Source organism: Oncorhynchus clarkii, chromosome 3 (genome assembly GCF_045791955.1).
Source record: "Oncorhynchus clarkii lewisi isolate Uvic-CL-2024 chromosome 3, UVic_Ocla_1.0, whole genome shotgun sequence".
Taxonomy (NCBI): Eukaryota; Metazoa; Chordata; class Actinopteri; order Salmoniformes; family Salmonidae; genus Oncorhynchus; species Oncorhynchus clarkii.
In genome coordinates, this window is record NC_092149.1 from 49,541,307 (window position 1) to 49,560,850 (window position 19,544).

At 45.1% G+C, this 19,544-nt stretch overlaps 1 protein-coding gene across 4 annotated transcripts in view; it reads right to left on the bottom strand.

Moving 5' to 3' along the window:
* LOC139396588 (double-stranded RNA-specific editase 1-like) overlaps nucleotides 1-19,544 on the bottom strand; it is a 197,191-nt gene that overhangs the window by 47,711 nt on the left and 129,936 nt on the right. For all 4 annotated transcript variants that reach the window (XM_071143541.1, XM_071143557.1, XM_071143565.1 and 1 more), the window contains one exon: nucleotides 1,193-1,261. In XM_071143541.1, coding sequence (XP_070999642.1) covers nucleotides 1,193-1,220 — 28 coding nt within the window. In that variant the 5' untranslated portion in view covers nucleotides 1,221-1,261. The remainder of the gene's footprint in view (nucleotides 1-1,192; nucleotides 1,262-19,544) is intronic.

Below are 19,544 nucleotides of genomic sequence, written 5' to 3' on the forward strand. Positions count from 1 at the left end.
CTTTGAACGAGGTATGGTAGTAGGTGCCAGGTGCACCGGTTTGTGTCAAGAACTGAAATGCTGCTGGGTTTCTCCATGCTCAACAGTTTCCCGTGTGTTTCAAGAATCGTCCACCGCACAAAGGACATCCAGCCAACTTGAACATTTTAGGAAGCATTGGAGTCAACATGGGCCAGCATCCCTGGGGAACGCTTTCGACACCCTGTAGAGTTCATGCCGCGACGAATTGAGGCTGTTTTGAGGGCAAAAGGACACTCAATATCAGGAAGGCGTTCTTAATGTTTCGTACGTACAGTGAAAGTTGACTTTTGATGAGCCAATTAACACTTAGGCCTAATTACTTTCATTCCAGTACAGCTACAGAAAATGTAAATGTCCCGGCGATTTCAGTGGAGTAGCTTAATATTATTTCGAGGCTATTGCGTATTTTGAATGTCAGTGAGCATATCAGTGGGTATGTTTCTGAACACTGTTTTTCAAACTGGAATCCAGCTGGTATGAACGTGAGCATACTTGAGGAACAAACAAATATGATGAACTCCTCCTGGTGTTCAAGTAAATGACACATTTCCATTGCTCGGAGTAATATGTTTTGTAGCCATCTTTACAGTGGCTAACTAACCTGGAGATAAATGATAACAGTAGTCCCAGTATCAAAACTCCATGAAATGTCCTCCTCTGTTTTGAGCCAGTAGCTGGCGTTTTGGGAAAAAATGTACAGAAATCGGCCAATTGTAATGAAGGTGACATTGTCAGCAGGCCCTCAGTGTGAAACCGGGATGTGAAACTACAATGGCAACCATCCATTTCATCCTGGGATAGACCAGGCAGCCATTTCTTCTGTCTGTTCAGAGAGGTGGGGATCTAGAGCAGAGACTCATTCATAGGCACGGCTGGTTGGAGCTCAGGGCTCAGATTCCTCCCAAAATGTCCAATTAAATTTGAATGTGTGAGTGAGGATGACATTTTCTTTTTAAAGGGTGTGCATAGAGCAATATAAGTTGAATCCAAGGAATTTATGGGGTTTTGCAGTGAGGTTTCTGTATGTGCGGTGCTTGTAGTTTGTGTATGTCCTTTGTGTATGTCCTTTGTGTACGTGTGTGTGTGTGTGTCTAAGCAGGGGATCCGGTAAGGGAACAAATGGACACAGGCAGACAGACAATTGGACAAAGGGAGAGACGGACACACTCACTCATGTTCTCCTCTTCATCCACGTCCATGGTGAAGAGCTTCTGCCGGGGCTGCCGAGCTCCGGCTCCACCTGAGAACAACACGAGAGGAAGGGATGGTCAGACTCAACCTAGATGTCTCTACCACAAATAACACACGTGCCCATGTGAAGACACAAACACGTACAACTATAAGAGGGGACCAAGTGTGTGTGTGTGTGTTTTGGGGGTGAGATGTCTAGGTTCCTTCCCTAACGGGCAGGGCCTGCTGAAAGTGTATTTTTTTTAAATGATCTCAAAACATTCATATGTACACACACCCATACCCACAACCAGTGCAGTGAGATGAAAATGAGACACCCAGGTTAAGCCTACGGTGAGTGTATAAATATTCAGAGGTGAATACTAATCTGGGCGAGAGAGGAGAGGGGGCCCGGTGCTGACAGGCCGTAATAGTCGGAAGCAGTGTATTGTGACTTTAATATCCGTCCGATTAGACCTCATTTCCAGCTGCCTGCCGGGAGATATACAGCCATTGACATGGACATGCCTTTTAGCCGGGCATGACACAGACAGCCATTTACCTGGCGGTAGAAAATGCACTACAGTACACGAACAGTTGTACCGTACAGCAAAGCCGATGGATTTCTAGGTGAGCAGAATTGACTCTCTGCAGGTGAATGTGGTGTCTGGCCTGGAATCTAATCCTGAGATTTCTACTGCAATCATACTTGACATTTAAGTCATACATCAAGAACACACAGTTGTACTGGAGGATTGCCTGTGAGCCTTAAATATCTCAAGAGGGAAATGATCTGCTGTTAAAGCCCTCAATATGTATTACTCTGGGGACATTGAACAAATATATTGACAGTATCAGTCAAAAGTTTGGACACACCTACTCATTCAAGGGTTTTTATTTATTTGTTTTACTATTTTATGCATTGTAGAATAGTTTAGGGAACTATGAAATAACACATATGGAATCATGCAGTAACCAAAAAGTGTTAAACAAATTGAAATATATTTTAGATTCTTCACAGTAGTCACCCTTTGCCTTGATGACAGCTTTGCACAACTCTTGGCATTCTCCAAAACAGCTTCATGAGGAATGCTTTTCCAACAGTCTTGAAGGAGTTTACACATATGCTGACCATTTGTTGGCTGCTTTTCCTTCACTCTGTGGTCCAACTCATGCCAAACCATTTCAATTGGGTTGAGGTGATTGTGGACTCCGTCACTATACTTCTTGGTCAAATAGCCCTTACACAGCCTGGGGATGTGTTTTGGGTCATTGCCCTGTTGAAAAACAGATGACAGTCCAACTAAACAGATGGGATGGAGTATAGCTGTAGAATTCTGTGGTAGCCATGCTGGTTAAGTGTGCCTTAAATTCTAAATAAATCATAGACAGTGTCACCAGCAAAGCACCCCTACACCATTACATCTCTTCCTTCATGCTCCACGGTGGGAACCACACATGCGGAGATCATCCGTTCACCTTCTCTGCGTCTCACAAAGACACAGCAGTTGGAACCAAAAATGTCTAATTGGGACTCATCAGATCAAGGGACAGATTTCCACTGGTCTAATGTCCATTGCTCGTGTTTCTTGGCCCAAGCAAGTCTCTTCTTCTTATTGGTGTCCTGTAGTAGTGGTTTCTTTGCAGCAATTCGACCATGAAGGCCTGATTCACGCAGTCTCCTTTGAACAGTTGATATTGAGATGTGTCTGTTACTTGAACTCTGTGAAGCATTTATTCGGGTTGCAATATGAGGCTGGTAACTCGAATGAACTTGCCCTCTGCAGCAGAGGTAACTCTGGGTCTTCCTTTCCTGTGGCGGTCCTCATGAGAGCCAGTTTCATTAAAACGCTTGGTTTTTGCGACTACACTTGAAGAAACTTTCAAAGTTCTTGAAATGTTCTGTATTGACTGACCTTCATGTCTTAAAGTAATGATGGACTGTCATTTCTCTTTTCTTATTTGAGCTGTTCTTGCCATATGAACTTGGTCTTTTACCAAATAGGGATATCTTCTGTATACCACCCCTACCTTGTCACAACACAACTGATTGGCTGAAATGCATTAAGGAAATAAATTCCACAACTTCAATTAACAGGCACACGTGTTAATTGAAATGCATTCCAGGTGACTACCTCATATAGCTGGTTGAGAGAATGCCAAGAGTGTGCAAAGCTGTCATCAAGGCAAAGGGTGGCTACTTTGAAAAATCTAAAATATATTTTGATTTGTTTAACACTTTTTTGGTTGTTACATGATTACATATATGTTATTTCATAGTTTTGACATCTCCACTACTATTTTGCAATGTAGAAAATTGTTTTTTCTAAAAGAAGAAAGAAACCCTTGAATGAGTAGGTGTCCAAACTTTTGACTGGTACTGTGTGTTTTCAGAACCTGTTAAATTTATGTCGAGTTTTATATAAGGTTGTTACCAAATGTGATGAATTATTTTAATCTTTTACCAAGAAGTAACAAATAATTCTACTACATATATCGACTTTCCAATTCCAGTCTTAAATAGCAGTGTTGATCATGTTCGTATTGAACATAGCCCAGATCCAAGCCCAGACATGAACGCCCAAGGGAGTGCGTAGTTTGTTTCTGGCCTAGAAAGAAATGCTCTTTGCTAATAATCACATTCTCTTATGGGAATATATTTTCTGTTTTCCCCAGTCCAATGCACTGGTCTTCATTCGCAGCTGTAGTATGTAACATAAGTAGAAGCTATGATGGCCATGTGTACAACAGTCGTCCTTCCATGGAACCACTTAAACTAGAAATTCGACAACTAGAAAAAAATCATAGCATAGAACATTTAATGTGAGCCCTTTTAGCGAAGTAAGTCGATGAGAATTTCTCTTTTAATATAACATCCTAGTAGTCAAGAGGTGAATGGAGCAGGAGACACACGCAGGAGACACACGCAGCTCCTCCAGGAGACACACACACACACTCACGTGCCGGTCTAACAGCTTGGTCCCCCTGCAACTACAGCACAAGTGAAGCAGGAGTGCCGAAATCATGATGAATCCAATGAGAGAGAGCGAGTGGTTATGACGGGGAGCAGATTGTGCTGATTCCAGCTCTCTGCCTTGTTCCCATGCACCATTCCTCATGACCGACACTTTAAGCTAAATTAAATGGCCTAATTAATCTTGGCTAATGGTGGGTGACAGCAAATATGCTAGCACAATTACGACCCTATTAAAAGACTAATATTCAGTCCTATGATTGAAAATGAAAAGGGGCGGTTGTGAGGGGGTTAGTTGGGTGGGGGTAGGAGGGATTATGTGTTTTAGGTAGCCAAGTCAAACTCCAGCCAGGTGTCCTTCCTTCGTCCAATGATCCCCCTCCCCAACCCCACCCTGCACCTCCCCACATTGTACCCTATTTCACTCGTAGGCTTGAACGCTAAATGCCTCTTTGGCGATTAGAGGTTTCGAGATTCGCCCATTTAGGCTGGCTCGTGCGCCCGTCGCTTTCTATTATGAGGTCTCAGAGCCGTTTCACCGCTTCACTCACGAGCCGCTCATGAATCAGTAAGCAGCCATGAGATCTGTTCCAATCTAAGGCCCGTGCATCTACAGCATTCATAAAAACTAAGCTGTAAGGACAAATCAAATCCAGTGGTGAGTTAGGGCCAAGGACACAACAAAGGCAGAACCAGAGACCTGTCTGGTCATTCAGCCCAACTAACTAATAAGTTGTCTGTTGATGATCTGAGGGAGAAGTCTCGTTAGGGTATTAGTGGCATCACTTTATGCCTCAGTAGCCAGATGAAGGGTGCCAGGCCGGGGTACCAGAGTGCTGGATGGACAGCTCAGCCCTGCTTAGACCCAGTGTTAGCACAGCTGCATCTGTTTGGCCTCAGTGTTTGCCCACAGTCAATCCACAGAGGCCGCATTTAACCGGCTGCTTTTTTTGCTCCACATGGGTCAGTGGCTGTAAAAAAAGTAATCGATGTAGAGAGGAGCATCCTGACCAGTGGTGTAAAGTACTGAAGTAAAAATACTTTAAAGTACGACTTAAGTAATACCCCCAAAAAACAACTTAACTTTTTTATATTTTTCGACAACTTTTACTCCACTACATTCCTGAAGATAATATGTTCCTTTTACTCCATACATTTCTCACTGGCACCCAAAAGTAGTTGTTACATTTTGAATGCTCAGGCAGAACGGCAATATGGTCCAATTCACGTACCTATTCATTTAAAGTGTTGTCATACCTAGTGCCTCTGATCTGGAGGACAAATACTGCGTTTGTAAATAATGTCTGACTGTGTCCCTGGCTGTCCGTACATTTTAAAAACAAGAACATCAAGGGCCCTCCCGAGTTGCGCAGCGGTCTAAGGCACCGCATTGCAGTGCTAGCTGCGTTACTACAGATCCTGGTTCAATACAGCCGGCTGCGACCGGGAGGCCCCTTGATGTTCCTGTTTTTAAAATATACGGACAGCCAGGGACACACTCAGATATGATGCTAAGCACAATTGGCCCAGCGTCGTCCAGGTTAGGGGAGGGGTTGGCCGGCCGGGATGTCCTTGTCCCATCGCGCTCTAGTGACTCCTGTGGCGGGCCGGGTGCATGCACGCTGACACGGTCGCCAGCTGTACGGCGTTTCCTCCGACACATTGGTGCGGCTGGCTTCCGGGTTAAGTGTGCAGTGTGCCAAGACGCAGTGCGGCTTGGCAGGGTTGTGTTTTGGAGGACGCACAGCTCTCAACCCTCACCTCTCCCGAGTCCATATGGGAGTTGCAGCGATGGGACAAGACTAACTACCAATTGGATATGATGAAAAATGGCTTACAATTTTTGGTGGGGAATAAATAATAAACTAAGAAGATTATACCATCTGGTGTGCTTAATATATACAATTTTACTCAAGTATGACAATTGAGTACTTTTTCCACCACTGGTCCTGACCAGGTCTCCACTTTCATACCAGATTTAAGAGAGAGATTCCTTCCAAATTCCTATGACTCAATATGACTCTTTAGCATTAAAATTGTTGGGCGCAAATTGGTGTCAGCGATCAGCGTGTCATATCAGTGTTCCACTCTGGCTACGGAAAGTAAGAAAGACGAGTCATTGACAAGATGGCGAAGAAACTACAACTTTTGCCATAACAATTGAAGTAAGGAACAACGGGGGCATAACAATTGAATTGCCATAACAATTGAAGTAAGGAACATCGGTGGCATAACGTTCAGTCTCAAAGCTAAAGATGTGTGGCTTAACCAGTAGATTATGCTTATGATTATTAGATTCCTATTATTGGGTTAGAGGTCTTGCACTGGTATATGTGTGCTCCTCTTCTTTATTCCTTACGCCAAAACAATACCATATCCCACCAGTTGTGAAAGGGGCTGGTTTCAAATGGTATTTCAATGGATGGTTGGGGCGAGGGAGGGGGAGAGAAAAGATGAGAAAGAAGATGAGAAAACTCCAATTCAATCTCGGCGGCGTGAGGGCCCGAGGGAAATACGGTGTTTTGATTCGTCTTTCATCCCTCGCTTTCGCCGCGGTGGAGCGGTAGCACGACGCTTCCGTGGAGGGAGCTGCAGCCGCCAGAACAGGGAAAGGGTGGATGGAGAGAGAGGGAGGGAGAGGAGAGAAACAGAAAATGCAATCCTATTCTAGGTACAAGAGAATCATTATGTCTCCTAAAACAGAGAAATGAGGATAGGCCTGCCCTTGAAAGGCAGTGGGAGGTGAACAGTCAGGCCAGACGCTGGTAGAGGTTGAGTGATGGGGGTGGTGAAGAGAGGAGGAAACTTAGGTAATAAAAAGATGGCATGAAGGGCAGAGGTGCATGAAAATAAGTTAATTTCTGTCCAGTGCAAAAGGCAAAGTATTCTGTGAAGTCCAACAGGTCTGCAATATACACTTACCACCCATAAAGGAAAAAAGGTCAAGATATACATTTCTATGGTCAGGAGCCAAAAATGTCTGCAGCCTGTAACCACAATGCAGAAGATTATTAACAGCCTTATGGGAGCATTGGCAGTGCAATGTTTGTAATTGGTCAAATGAAAGTGTGTTGTCTTTTGATTGAGCTTCTGACAGGGCTTGTGATTGGTCAGTTGGTCTACTGACAATTTGATTGTTTTTTTATTTGTACAGTGACATGAGAGCTCAGGTCAGGGGCTCTCCCTCATTGAAGCACCACTTCGCAATTCACCCTAAACGGCCTGCTCTTTATTTCGATTGAGCTACGGGGCCACACTTTTACACTCAACATTTGCTGCTGCTACTCTGTTCTTTATTTGACTTTTATCGTTATCTTCCCTGATGCCTAGTCACTTTACCCTGTCTTCGTGTACATATCTACCTCTTTCTGCACATTGATCTGGTACTGGTACTCCCTGTATATAGCGCCATTCTTGTGTATTTGCTTATATTACATCCTCGTGTTACTATTACTTTTAAACTCTGCGTCGTTGGGAAGGGCTCTCAGGCGAGCATTTCACGGTAGAAAGTCCACACCAGTTATATTCGGCGCATGTGACAAATGCAACTTGATTTGACATAGGACTTAGCTAATGCCACTTTTGAATGGGAATCCATAACCTCTCCCTCCAACTAATCCCCCCCCCCCCCCCCCGCCGTAATATCAAAACAACCCAGCCTTTCTGACGAAAAAAAATGTGTGAGCCTCTCAGCCACTGCTTGTTGTCGGTGGAGCTTTTTCTTTAGTTTTCCTTTCATGCTGCCTTTAAAAGCCTGACAACACTGACTTAAGCCCGAGCACTGAAGGAATCCTCACTGACACAAACTGCATTAAGAGCACACTTAATACAGAAAAGCCCCTTCTCTGCCATCGATTTTCAAATCCCCAATGGTCAGACATGTCGGTGTGACCGCCCACAGCGTGTAGGAGACACGAGACGAGCAAGGAATTAGGCCTGCTTGGCAGCTCTGCGTCTGTTGTAAACACTCAGACACAGAAAGAAACGCGCAAACAAACAGGCTGCACACGAGTGAAACTGAATATATCGACTGCACACCCGGACAGGCAAACAAAACGGACTATTTCAGGACAAATATACCACGACCACATGAGCAAACCAGTAGAAGACACTGTTCGATCCAAATCTCTATCCAGAAGTTTACGGAATTTGGCAAAACAACTTTCTTCCCCCAAGAAATACATCCACATGTGTATTCTAACAGCACCATAGGGGTCATCTTACACCAAAAACTGAGAGTCAGAGAGAAAAGAGTATCAATATGAATTTTGTTATTTGATGGTTTTATGTGCCTTTCACAGATTGCCTTTCACAGGTCCCATGGAGCGGCTGGTCAGAAGAGAGAGCAGGTTATAATGGGAGCAAGTCAAGGTAGAATATATGTCGCAGGTACTCACACACACACGACACACAAACCTCTCAAAACACTTGGGGTTTATCTTATTAACACCACACACACTCTCTAAGTTTGACAAAACTCAGTCCTCACTACAGCACATGGAGCAGATTAGCTCTGGAGTGAAGACTGGAGAGACAGTCTGGGTCAAAAGCAAAATACTTGAAATAATTTCTAAAACCTCTGGAGACACACAGACAGAATGAATACATTTCTTAAAATGAACCAACAGTTAAAATAAATGAATGACACTGTTCTAAAGCACAACCTTCCTTCAGGTCTGGCACTAAGACCACTCTCAACCAACTCTATAAGGCCATAAGCAAAGAAGAAAATGCTCACCCAGAAGCGGCGCTCCTAGTAGCCGGGGACTTTTATGCAGGCAAATTTAAATCAGTTTTAACACCTTTTTACCTGCATGTCACAAGTGCAACCAGGGGGGGAAAAAATCCTAGACCACCTTCACTGCACGCACAGAGATGCATACAAAGCTCTCCCCCGCTCTCCATTTGGCAAATCTGACCATAATTCTATCCTCCTGATTCCTGCTTACAAGCAAATACTAAAGCAGGAAGTACCACTGACTCACTCAATATGGAAGTGGTCAGATGACGTGGATGCTACACTACAGGACTGTTTTGCTAGCACAGACTGGAAAATGTTCCGGTATTCATCCAATGGCATTGAGGAACACACCACCTCAGTCATCAGCTTCATCAATAAGTGCATCGATGACGTCGTCCCCACAGTGGCTGTACGTATATATCCCAACCAGAAGCCATGGATTACAGGCAACATCCGCATTGAGCTAAAGGCTAGAGCTGCCGCTGTCAAGGAGCGGGAGACTAATCCGGACGCTTCTAAGAAATCCTGCCCGTAGACGAACCATCAAACAAGCAAAGCGTCAATAAAGGATTAAGATTGAATCCTACTACACCGGCTCTGCCGCTCTTCGGATGTAGCAGGGCTTGAAAACAATTATGGACTACATAGGGAAGCCCAGACACGAGCTTCCCAGTGACGCGAGCCTACCAGATGAGCTAAATGCCTTTTATGCTCACTTCGAGGCAAGCAACACTGAAGCATGCACGAGAGCACCAGCTGTTCTGGATGACTGTGTGATAACGCTCTCGGTAGCCGATGTGATCAAAACCTTTTAAACAGGTCAACATTCACAAAGCCGCTGTGCCAGTCGGATTACTAGGTCGGGTACTCAAAGCATGGGCAGACAAACTGGCAAGTGTCTTCACTGACATTTTCAACCCCTCCCTGACCAAGTCTGTGAATACCTACATGCTTCAAGCAGACCACCATAGTCCCTGTGCCCAAGGAAGCGAATGTAACCTGCCTAAATGATTACCGCCCCTTCACTCAAATCAGTACCCATGAAGTGCTTTAAAAGGCTGGTCATGGCTCACATAAACAGCATCCTCCTGGACATCCTAGGCCCACTCCAATTCACATATCACCCCAACAGATCCACAGATGACGCAATCTCAATCGCACTCCACACTGCCCTTTCTCACCTGGACAAAAGGAACACCTATGTGAGAATGCTGTTCATTGACTACAGCTCAGCGTTCAACAACATAGTGCCCACGAAGCTCATCACTAAGCTAAGGACTCTGGGACTAAACACCTCCCTCTGCAACTGGATCCTGGACTTCCTGACGGGCCGCCCCAGGTGGTAAGAGTAGGCAACACACGTCTGCAAAGCTGATCCTTAACACTGGGGCCCCTCAGGGGTGTGTACTTAGTCCCCTCCTGTATTCCCTGTTCACCCATGATGGCGTGGCCAGACACGACTACAACACCATCATTAAGTTTGCTGACGACACAACAGTGGTAGGCCTGATCACTGACAACAATGAGAGCCTATAGGGAGGAGGTCAGAGAACTGGCAGTGTGGTGCCAGGATAACAACCTCTCCCTCAATGTGAGCAAGACAAAGGAGCTGATCGTGGACTACAGGGAAAAAGGCGGGCCGAACAGGTCCCCTATTAACATCGACGGGGCTGTAGTGGAGTGGGTTGAGTGTTTCAAGTTCCTTGGTGTCCACATCACCAATGAACTATCATGGTCCAGACATACCAAGACAGTCATGAAGAGGGCAAAACAAAACCTTTTCCCCCTCAGGAGACTGAAAAGATTTGGCATGGGTCCTCAGATCCTCAATAGGTTCTACAGCTGCACCATCGAGAGCATCCTGACCGGTTGCATCAATGCCTGGTATGGTAATTGCTCGGCATCTGACCGTAATATGGTACAGAGGGTAGTGCGAACGGCCCAGTACATCACTGGGGCCAAGCTTCTTGCCATCCAAGATCTATATAATAGGCGGTGTCAGAGGAAAGCCCATAGAATTGTCAGAGACTCCAGTCACCCAAGTTATAGACTGTTTTCTCTGCTACTGCACGGCAAACAGACCCGAAGCGTAAGTATTCATTTCACGTTAAAGTCTAAACTTGTTGTATTCGGCACATGTGGCAAATAAAGTTTGATTTGATTTGATCACGGACTTGTGCTATTTGATAGGCAACTGCAATTTTTCTAGATTTTATCCAATATCTTTTTGTCAATCAAACCATGGCAGATCAGTGATTTACTTTGAGAATGGAGGGAATTGTAAAAGAATTAGAAAGTGAACCAGTCAGAGATTTTGTAATGTTCAAGCCAATCGCTCTTCCTCGCTGTCCAGTTTCTATCTCGGTCCAGTTGCCCAGGGTGGTGACCAGCTAATGCACCATAATGGGGTACACGTGTGGGGCCACCGGGGGCCTAATGAACTGGGGTTCTCATGGAGGGGGGGGGCTGCCGGATTGAAACTGATGGGCCGGGGTATGGGGGAGAGGAGCGTGGCCGCCTAACATCGCCACTATCGTGCCCCCTTCACACACGGACACACACACACAACCTCACGCTCACAGCTCAACCGTATCCCCCACGCAAACCTCCATCTCGGACTCCATTATTCAATTTGGTTTGACTAATGACCAATAACCTGTTTTAATTAGCCTGCCAACACCAATTTGACTTCAATAAGAGCAGATCTCCCAATGCTTTTAGGAGGCCCTGATACAAACTGCAGGTGCCAGCTGGACATTCGGACCTGACCTAGGTGTTCCATAGAGCAGGAAGGAATTGCTCTCATCCTTCTCAGTGATGTAAAGCTTTAAAAGAGGGTGACAATTCAACACTAACCCTGCATTTTCAATTTTGCAAAACGAAACAATAAGAGATGAATAGAACACTTGATGCATGGGATAGAAGTAGTACTGCATGACACCCCCATAGGATGGTGAGTAATCTGGCAAAACCAACATGGTTGAAATGTTGTCAGGTACCTCGCTCAAAAGGGGAGTAATGTAGTATCCATCATTTCACCATATTAGTCGACTGTTTATCTCTTCAAGACCACACACCTGCGCTTCTGCCGATTCAATGAAAATCTAAAAAATATCTTTCACCCTCTCTCTCATTCGCTCTCCCTCCCTCTTCAAGGGCGCTGGGTGGCTGCCGCCATCCTCCATTTCCCCTTTTCAGAGGGAGCTGTAAAACCTGTGACAGCTATGATTTATGATATACGCACTGTGCCTGTGGGGCAGATGTGTGTGTGTGTGTGTGTGTGTGGCTAAGGAGAGGGGCTAAGCTATGAATTCTTCTGAGCTCTCCACGGGCTATCGCCAGATGTATCGGTGCTCACTGTTCAGTCACAAAAGTCACACACAGGAGAGAGCGCAAGCGAGTGTGTTTGTCTGTCTAGGAGTACGAATTGGGCTGCATGACCTGAAGCAAGAATAAAAACATTGTGAAAAAGTAAGTTTACAAAGATGAAATAAGGCATGCACTGACAGCTATTTAGAGGCAAGGTGCCAGCTGCTGAGTAAGTGTGCGTGTGTGTGTGTGCATATGACACGAGTGTGTATGAATGTGTGCACGGGTGTGTGTACGAGTGTGTGTATGGCCTCATTCTCTCAAATCGTATTTTGAAGTGCTGCAGGCTGACCAGACAAAAACTGCTGGTATCAGCATAGTCTCCCCCCCCAACTATCTATTTCCATTGCTCTCTATCTATTTCTCCCTCTCCCTCTCTCTTCCCATTTTCCTCGCCTCAATGCTCCTGCTGTGCACTGTATTTCATATTCAAGGCCAGGTCAGGTGATCCAGTATCCTCACGTGCGTGCCACTGCATATATCTACAATGAACAAAAGTATCACGCAACATGCAACAAAAAAAGTTACAGTTCATACAAGGAAATCAGTCAATTGAAATAAATTCCCTAGGCCCTAATCTATGGATTTCACATGACTGGGAATACAATACAGATATGCATCAGTAGGTCACAGATACCTTAAAAAAAATGGTAGGGGCATTGATCAGAAAACCAGTCAGTATCTGGTGTGACCACCATTTGCCTCATGCAGCAATCTCCTTTGCATAGAGTTGATCAGGCTGTTGATTGTAGGCTGTGGAATGTTGTCCCACTCCTCTTCAATGGCTGTGCAAAGTTGCTGGATATTGGCGGAAACTGGAACACACTGTCGTACACGTTGATCCAGAGCATCCCAAATGTGGTCAATGGGTGCCATCTGCCTGGTACAGTTGAAACCGGGATTCATCCGTGAACAGCACACTCCACCAGCGTGCTCTTCACGGATGAAGGTGAGTATTTGAAGGTGAGTATTTGCCCGCTGAAGTCGGTTACGATGACAAACTGCAGTCAGGTCAAGACCTTTGTGAGGACGAAGAGCATGCAATGAGCTTGCCTGAGACGGTTAATTACAGTTTGTGCAGACATTTTTCGGTTGAAATAACACATGGAATCATGTGGTAACCAAAAAGTGTGAAACAAATCAAAATATATTTTATATTTGAGATTCTTCAAACAGCCAACCTTTGCCTTAATGATATCTTGCACACTCTTGGCATTCTCTCAACCAGCTATATGAGGTAGTCACCTGGAATGCATTTCAATTAACAGGTGTGCCTCCTTAAAAGTTAATTTGTGGAATTATTTTCCTTCTTAATGTGGTTGGAGCCAATCAGTTGTGTTGTGACAAGGTGTGGGGGGTATACAGAAATGGTCTTTCACTAAATAGGACTAAGTCCATATTATGGCAAGAACAGCTCAAATAAGCAAAGAGAAATGACAGTACATCATTACTTTTAAGACATGAAGACCAGTCAATACGGAACATTTCAAGAACTTTGAATGTTTCTTCAAGTGTAGTCGCAAAAACCTTCAAAATGCTATAATGAAACTGGCTCTCATGAGGACCGCCACAGGAATGGAAGACCCACAGTTACCTCTGCTGCAGAGGATACGTTTATTAGTTACCAGCCTCAGAAATTGCAGCCCAAATAAATGCTTCACAGAGTTCAAGTAACAGACACATCTCAAAGAAACCAATACCAAAGGACACCAATAAGAAGAAGAGACTTGCTTGGGCCAAGAAACACAAGCAATGGACATTACAGGACATCTCTCCAAATTTGAGATTTTTGGTTCCAACCGCCGTGTCTTTGTTTAGACAGGTAGAGTAGGTGAACGTATGATCTCCAAATGTGGGGTTCCCACTGTGAAGAATTGGGGTGGTGGTGCTTTGCTGGGGACACTGTTGGTGATTTATTTAGAATTCAAGGCACACTTAACCAGCATGCAATATGCCATCCCATCTGGTTTGCGCTTAGTGGGACGATCATTTGAAATTTCAACAGGACAATGGCCCAACACACATCCCCAGGTTATGTAAGGCCTAGTTGACCAAGAAGGAGAGGGATGGCGTGCTGCATCAGATGACCTGGCCTCCACAATCCCCCAACCTCAACCCAATTGAGATGGCTTGGGATGAGTAGAGCTGCAGACTAAAGAAAAAGCAGCCAACAAGTGCTCAGCATATGTGGGAACTCCTTGAAGACTGGTTGAGAGAATGGCAAGAGTGTGCAAAGCTGTCATTAAGGCAAAGGGTGGCAACTTTGAAGAATCTAAAATATATTTTGATTTGTTTAAAACTTTTTGGGGTTACTACATGATTCCATGTGCCTTCACTATTATTCTACAATGTAGAAAATAGTAAAAATAAAGAAAAACCCTTGAATGACTCGGTGTGTCCAAACTTTTGAGTGGTACTGTATGTCCATTTGCAAGAGAATCTATGCATTTGAGTGTGTGTGTGTGTGTGTGTGTGTGTGTGTGTACTTTCTATTTGCACGGTTTGGGTGCGTGAGCATGTGTGAGAGAGGGGCTAAACTCTTGCCTCGGTTATTACCAGGTTCTGAGGTAATTTTGATGGACAATTGGGAGCAGTGAGGGTCTGAAAGAGGGTGGGAGAGAGGAAGTCGGTAGTATGGTGAGGAGAAGTGGAGGAGTGATGGGTGAAGGGTTAGCGGGAGGGAGAGAGAAGGAGAAAAATGAAGGTGGGAACCTTCGGAGGGAACAGAGAGAGACAGAACAGTTGTTGAGATGAGACAAGTGAGGGAGAAGGAATGACGGGAGCAAGTTAGAAATGTTAGAGGGAGGCATCCAGACAAGTTAAGAGTACAGTTTCAGCTTCCTCTTGCACTTTGGTGCTTGTCCTCAAATTGTCACTAGTTGTTGTTAGCGCGCATATAGGAATGAATGCAACACATCAGCCATAGCTTCATTAGCCCTAGCAGCCATACATTGCTTTTTATTTTTTTACCTTTATTTAACTAGGCAAGTCAGTTAAGAAAAAAATCTTATTTTCAATGACGGCCTAGGAACAGTGGGTTAACTGCCTGTTCAGGGGCAGAACGACAGATTTGTACCTTGTCAGCTCGGGGGTTTGAACTTGCAACCTTCCGGTTACTAGTCCAACGCTCTAACCACTAGGCTACCCTGCTGCTTGACAAGGAGTTATTAAACCATCCACACATATAAGCACCTAGGGATGTGACAAATCTAACATTTTTATTAACATTTAAAACATTATTGTTTAAATGATATGAAAAAAATCATAAAATGACGTAAATTGACAATTCAGATATGGTCCTGGGTATAACCACTAGGGGACAATGCAGTTTAATCTACCGCAATCCTGGAGACCTACCAGAAGGCGCTCGCTCATCTTACTGTGTCTCCCACCCCCTCAGCAACGAAGGTAGTTTTGCTCTGTGCCTCTATGCTATCAGTACATGGGACTTCATGTCCCACTTCTCATTAATGCGATGGCTTATTGAAGTGATGCATGACATTGTGTTCATAGATATCTAACAATCCGTCAATGCCACGTATGGTGTGAGAGATCGCGCTCTGTACCTGCAGAGTAACCGTTACTTGTTATTTCTCCATCCGGCCGGTCACCGTTTTGGACGTGGCATCTTGTGGTCTGGTTCTAGATATGCCATTAAGGCAATGACACCAACAGTCTCTACCATTGACAATGGCTGCATATCAACTGCAATCATTTGTGTAACTTGCGTTGTCAAATCAAATCAAATTGTATTGGTCACATACACATGGTGATTTTCTCCCTCCGTCCTTTATCGCACTGCTGCCAGCAACAGGTTGGGTCTCACGCGGTGCCTCCCGTTCAGCATTGCACTTGCCCTGCCACTACAGTTCAATTCCACCTCGCAAAATGTGCATTTCAACACCACCTCATTTAACGTCGAAGTATTGCCATACAGGACTTCAATGCTGTTGCTTCCCTCTATATCACTCTGCCATTTCCCCAACTGTTAACCACGATGACGTGAGGAGTGATTTATATCCGTGGCAAATCATTTGAAAAGGTGCATATCTCCTCCTACTAACGTTACAGCATTGTTGCGTCAGGTATTTATTTCATTTGATTTTGTTTTCCTTTATGATGATCGGGACCTGTTAGTGCTAGTTTTGTGATACAATTAAAATCACAGTGCAGTTATGAGAAAGAGAAAAAAAAAGTTATTTGTTTAAGGATTTTTTTTCTAGCACAAATCCATTGGAAATGAGGCATACTGTAGGTAGCAGCGTTGACTTAAGGGCCGTCCAACCCTCCTCAGTCCCAGACACTGCGTCCTCCCTGGCTGAACACACATAAGCATCGTTCTGCTACAGTGGCTTCCCCATCCATCACTCGCCGAGACAGCCATTTAGTCAAATGTTAAATCGAGGCTAATTACACACTGTTCACTCGGAGACGCCGCGACCCAGCTCGTTTCTTATCATGACAAGAGTGCCGTTTTGCATTGTGGGGGCCCCAGCAACTAAATTACGACCTATCAGAATAAGGCAGTCATCGACTTGGTGTCGTCTTAATCAAGCACTTTGGCGTTCGTTTTTCAGTGATGAATGCGACGATGTCTCTTTTCTGACTATTGTTGTTGGAAGCCGTTTGATGTTGTCTGCCGAGGCTAGAGCAGACTTTTTCTGCGGCAGCCAATTTGTTAATGCTTTTGTGGGGTGGCTGTATCGAGGTAGTTGCTGTCATTAGTGATTTCCAGTCGGAAAATTATACACTTTCCTGAATGCCTTTTAATTCTAATCTGCTGTCAATGGGCGCAGAGTGCCTTGGAAATCTGCAACCCTGTTAATCTAGCATGTAAGCACTTTGGATATAAAGTGAGTTTGCTTAGTTCAATTCTAATTTCTTAATAGCATTTCTAAAGCATTGGATTTCTCTGACAGCTAACCTCATAGTGAGTCGCTCTTGGAATGTGTGAGGTGTTGTAAGAGAACTCCTAGAGAAAAGGCTGAACAGTTTCTGGCTAACAGAACTGACTGAAACAGCCCCTCTTCCTCCTAAGCAATGGATCCACTGAGTGAAGACAGGGCATATCTCACTCAGTCTCCAAAAGCTTAATTCTAGACATTCTGCTTGCTTCGCACAAAACCCCGGGTCCCGTTTTCCATATTACAAATTGGAGAGACATTGCCTTATGAGTGTCCTCCTCGCCACAATGTATTGTGTGGGCGATACATTGAAGCTTCTTCTGTTGGAAAACATGCTGTTGCATATAGTGTCCTTAGACTCAATGCAAAGTAGCCATGTGCGTCGCATTGGATCGTACCGTTCACACTTCTGGTACAGAGTCAATGATATTGGAGCACAGCAATCAGACAAAAAATATGAGAAAAGGGTACTGTGGATGTTTTCAATACAGCAACTTTACTTGTGTTTGGGAAATGTGAACGAACCGCCCAGGAGAGCGCAAACACCCGTCTCTGCTGCCTGAACTACAATGCTATAAACCTCTGACAGAGCTAGCATTAGCCACTAACTGATCTGGTCTGACAGACAAAGGCTGGGAACAGCCCAGCCCGTGCCATCAGTTTGTGTTAGTCTCGCTGGCGATTAGCGGCGACACTAACACAACGAGCTAACACACTCTGGGGACTCATCAGGGCTTCCGCTTGCTGAGGGAATTACTGCTGCTGTAGCTCGGACAGGTTGGCGGAATAACATGACCTAAACTTAACAATTAAGTCTTCTTCCCCCGGGTTCGTGCAAAGTGGTGCCGTCATTTCCACGGCGACAGCGAGCGGAGACTGACGGCACGGCGACGCTGACAGACAGAAGCCCGTCGTACGTTTTTGGGGTATGAGAGAGTCACGCTGCTAAAAACGCAACTTCAGCTGCGGGCGGATTTATACGGATGAGGGGGCTTGGGATTGACGGTTCGCGGTGGGGGAGCTGGGGAGTAGGGGGATTTATCAAAGCAAATGGCTGACACATCACCAATGCCGCCACAGAGGGAGCACCTCAATAATTACTACTTCCCCAGTTGGGCTAATCCCCAGAGCAAAACAGGAGGGAGAAGCTTAAGAGTTTCAGAGGAGCCCGTCAGATCATTTACAGAGACAGTCTCTCCCTCGCTCGCTCACAGAGAGGTTTCAGAACCAGATCTCATACACTTAATAGAAACAAGCACTGTAAAACACTAAAGATGCTTCAAAACTAACCTGTCACAGAACTCACACTAAGACATTCAGAGACGCAAACCTCGTGCACTGCCAAAATCAGCAGTACCAGTGTCACACTGACATGGGTTCAATTTCTACACCCCGAACAGTACTCAATATTTACATCATACTCCCTCACACATTAGACAAGTCGATGGTAGATTCAATTTTCACCATCTTACCAAGTGACACGTATCATTTAAATGAACAGGTTGCATATTTCAACGACATTACTTCCCTATATTGAATCATTGTACAATAAGTAACCACTTCTAGACCAAGATAAACTACCACAGAATATTTCAAAGCAGAACAAAACAGCCGGTGCGAGAAACACACACACACAAGCAAACAACTCGCATCACACACACCACGGGTAGGCGAGTAGGAGGGAGTACCTTTACGCTCGCAGCGTTTCTTGCGCCTCCTCTTGAACTTCCGGCGGATGAGGCAGTAGTAGGAGCCCAGGCTCTGGGGCCCGGTGCTGAACAGGGCCATGCTGTCTGCCACCGGCTAACACACTGCTCTGCTGTCCCGGAGACACTCACTACTGGCACTCAAGACACTAGCTAGCGCTTACTCTTAACACACACAGCCATGTGGTGGAACACTCACAACTCTCCCTCTCTCGGACTCCTTTTCTCTCTTGGTTTCTGTCTCCCTCTACCTAGTTGGAGGGGGAGCATATAGTGTGTGTGTGTGTGTCGAGGGAAGTGGCATACCCTCAAAGGAGAGGCTGTTCCTCAGATAACTGTAGAACGTCACATGGATTTGGTTCTATATTTCTCTCTCTCGGTCTTTCATATCCACTTCTCCCTCTCCTCCAGCACAGAAGGCAGCTTGCTCCCGCCAGCTCAGTGCTTCTATAGCATCTCACTGACACGTCACACTGGCCCTCAGCCTATCACAGACTGCCTCTGGCTCATCGCCTGGCCTCCACCTGTTCACACACACAATCAGACAAAACACACTAACACACCCACATACAGTGCCTTGCAAAAGTATTCAGACCCCTTGGATTTCTTCACTTGTTATTGTGTTAACAAAGTGGGATTAAAATCCATTTTTATGTCAA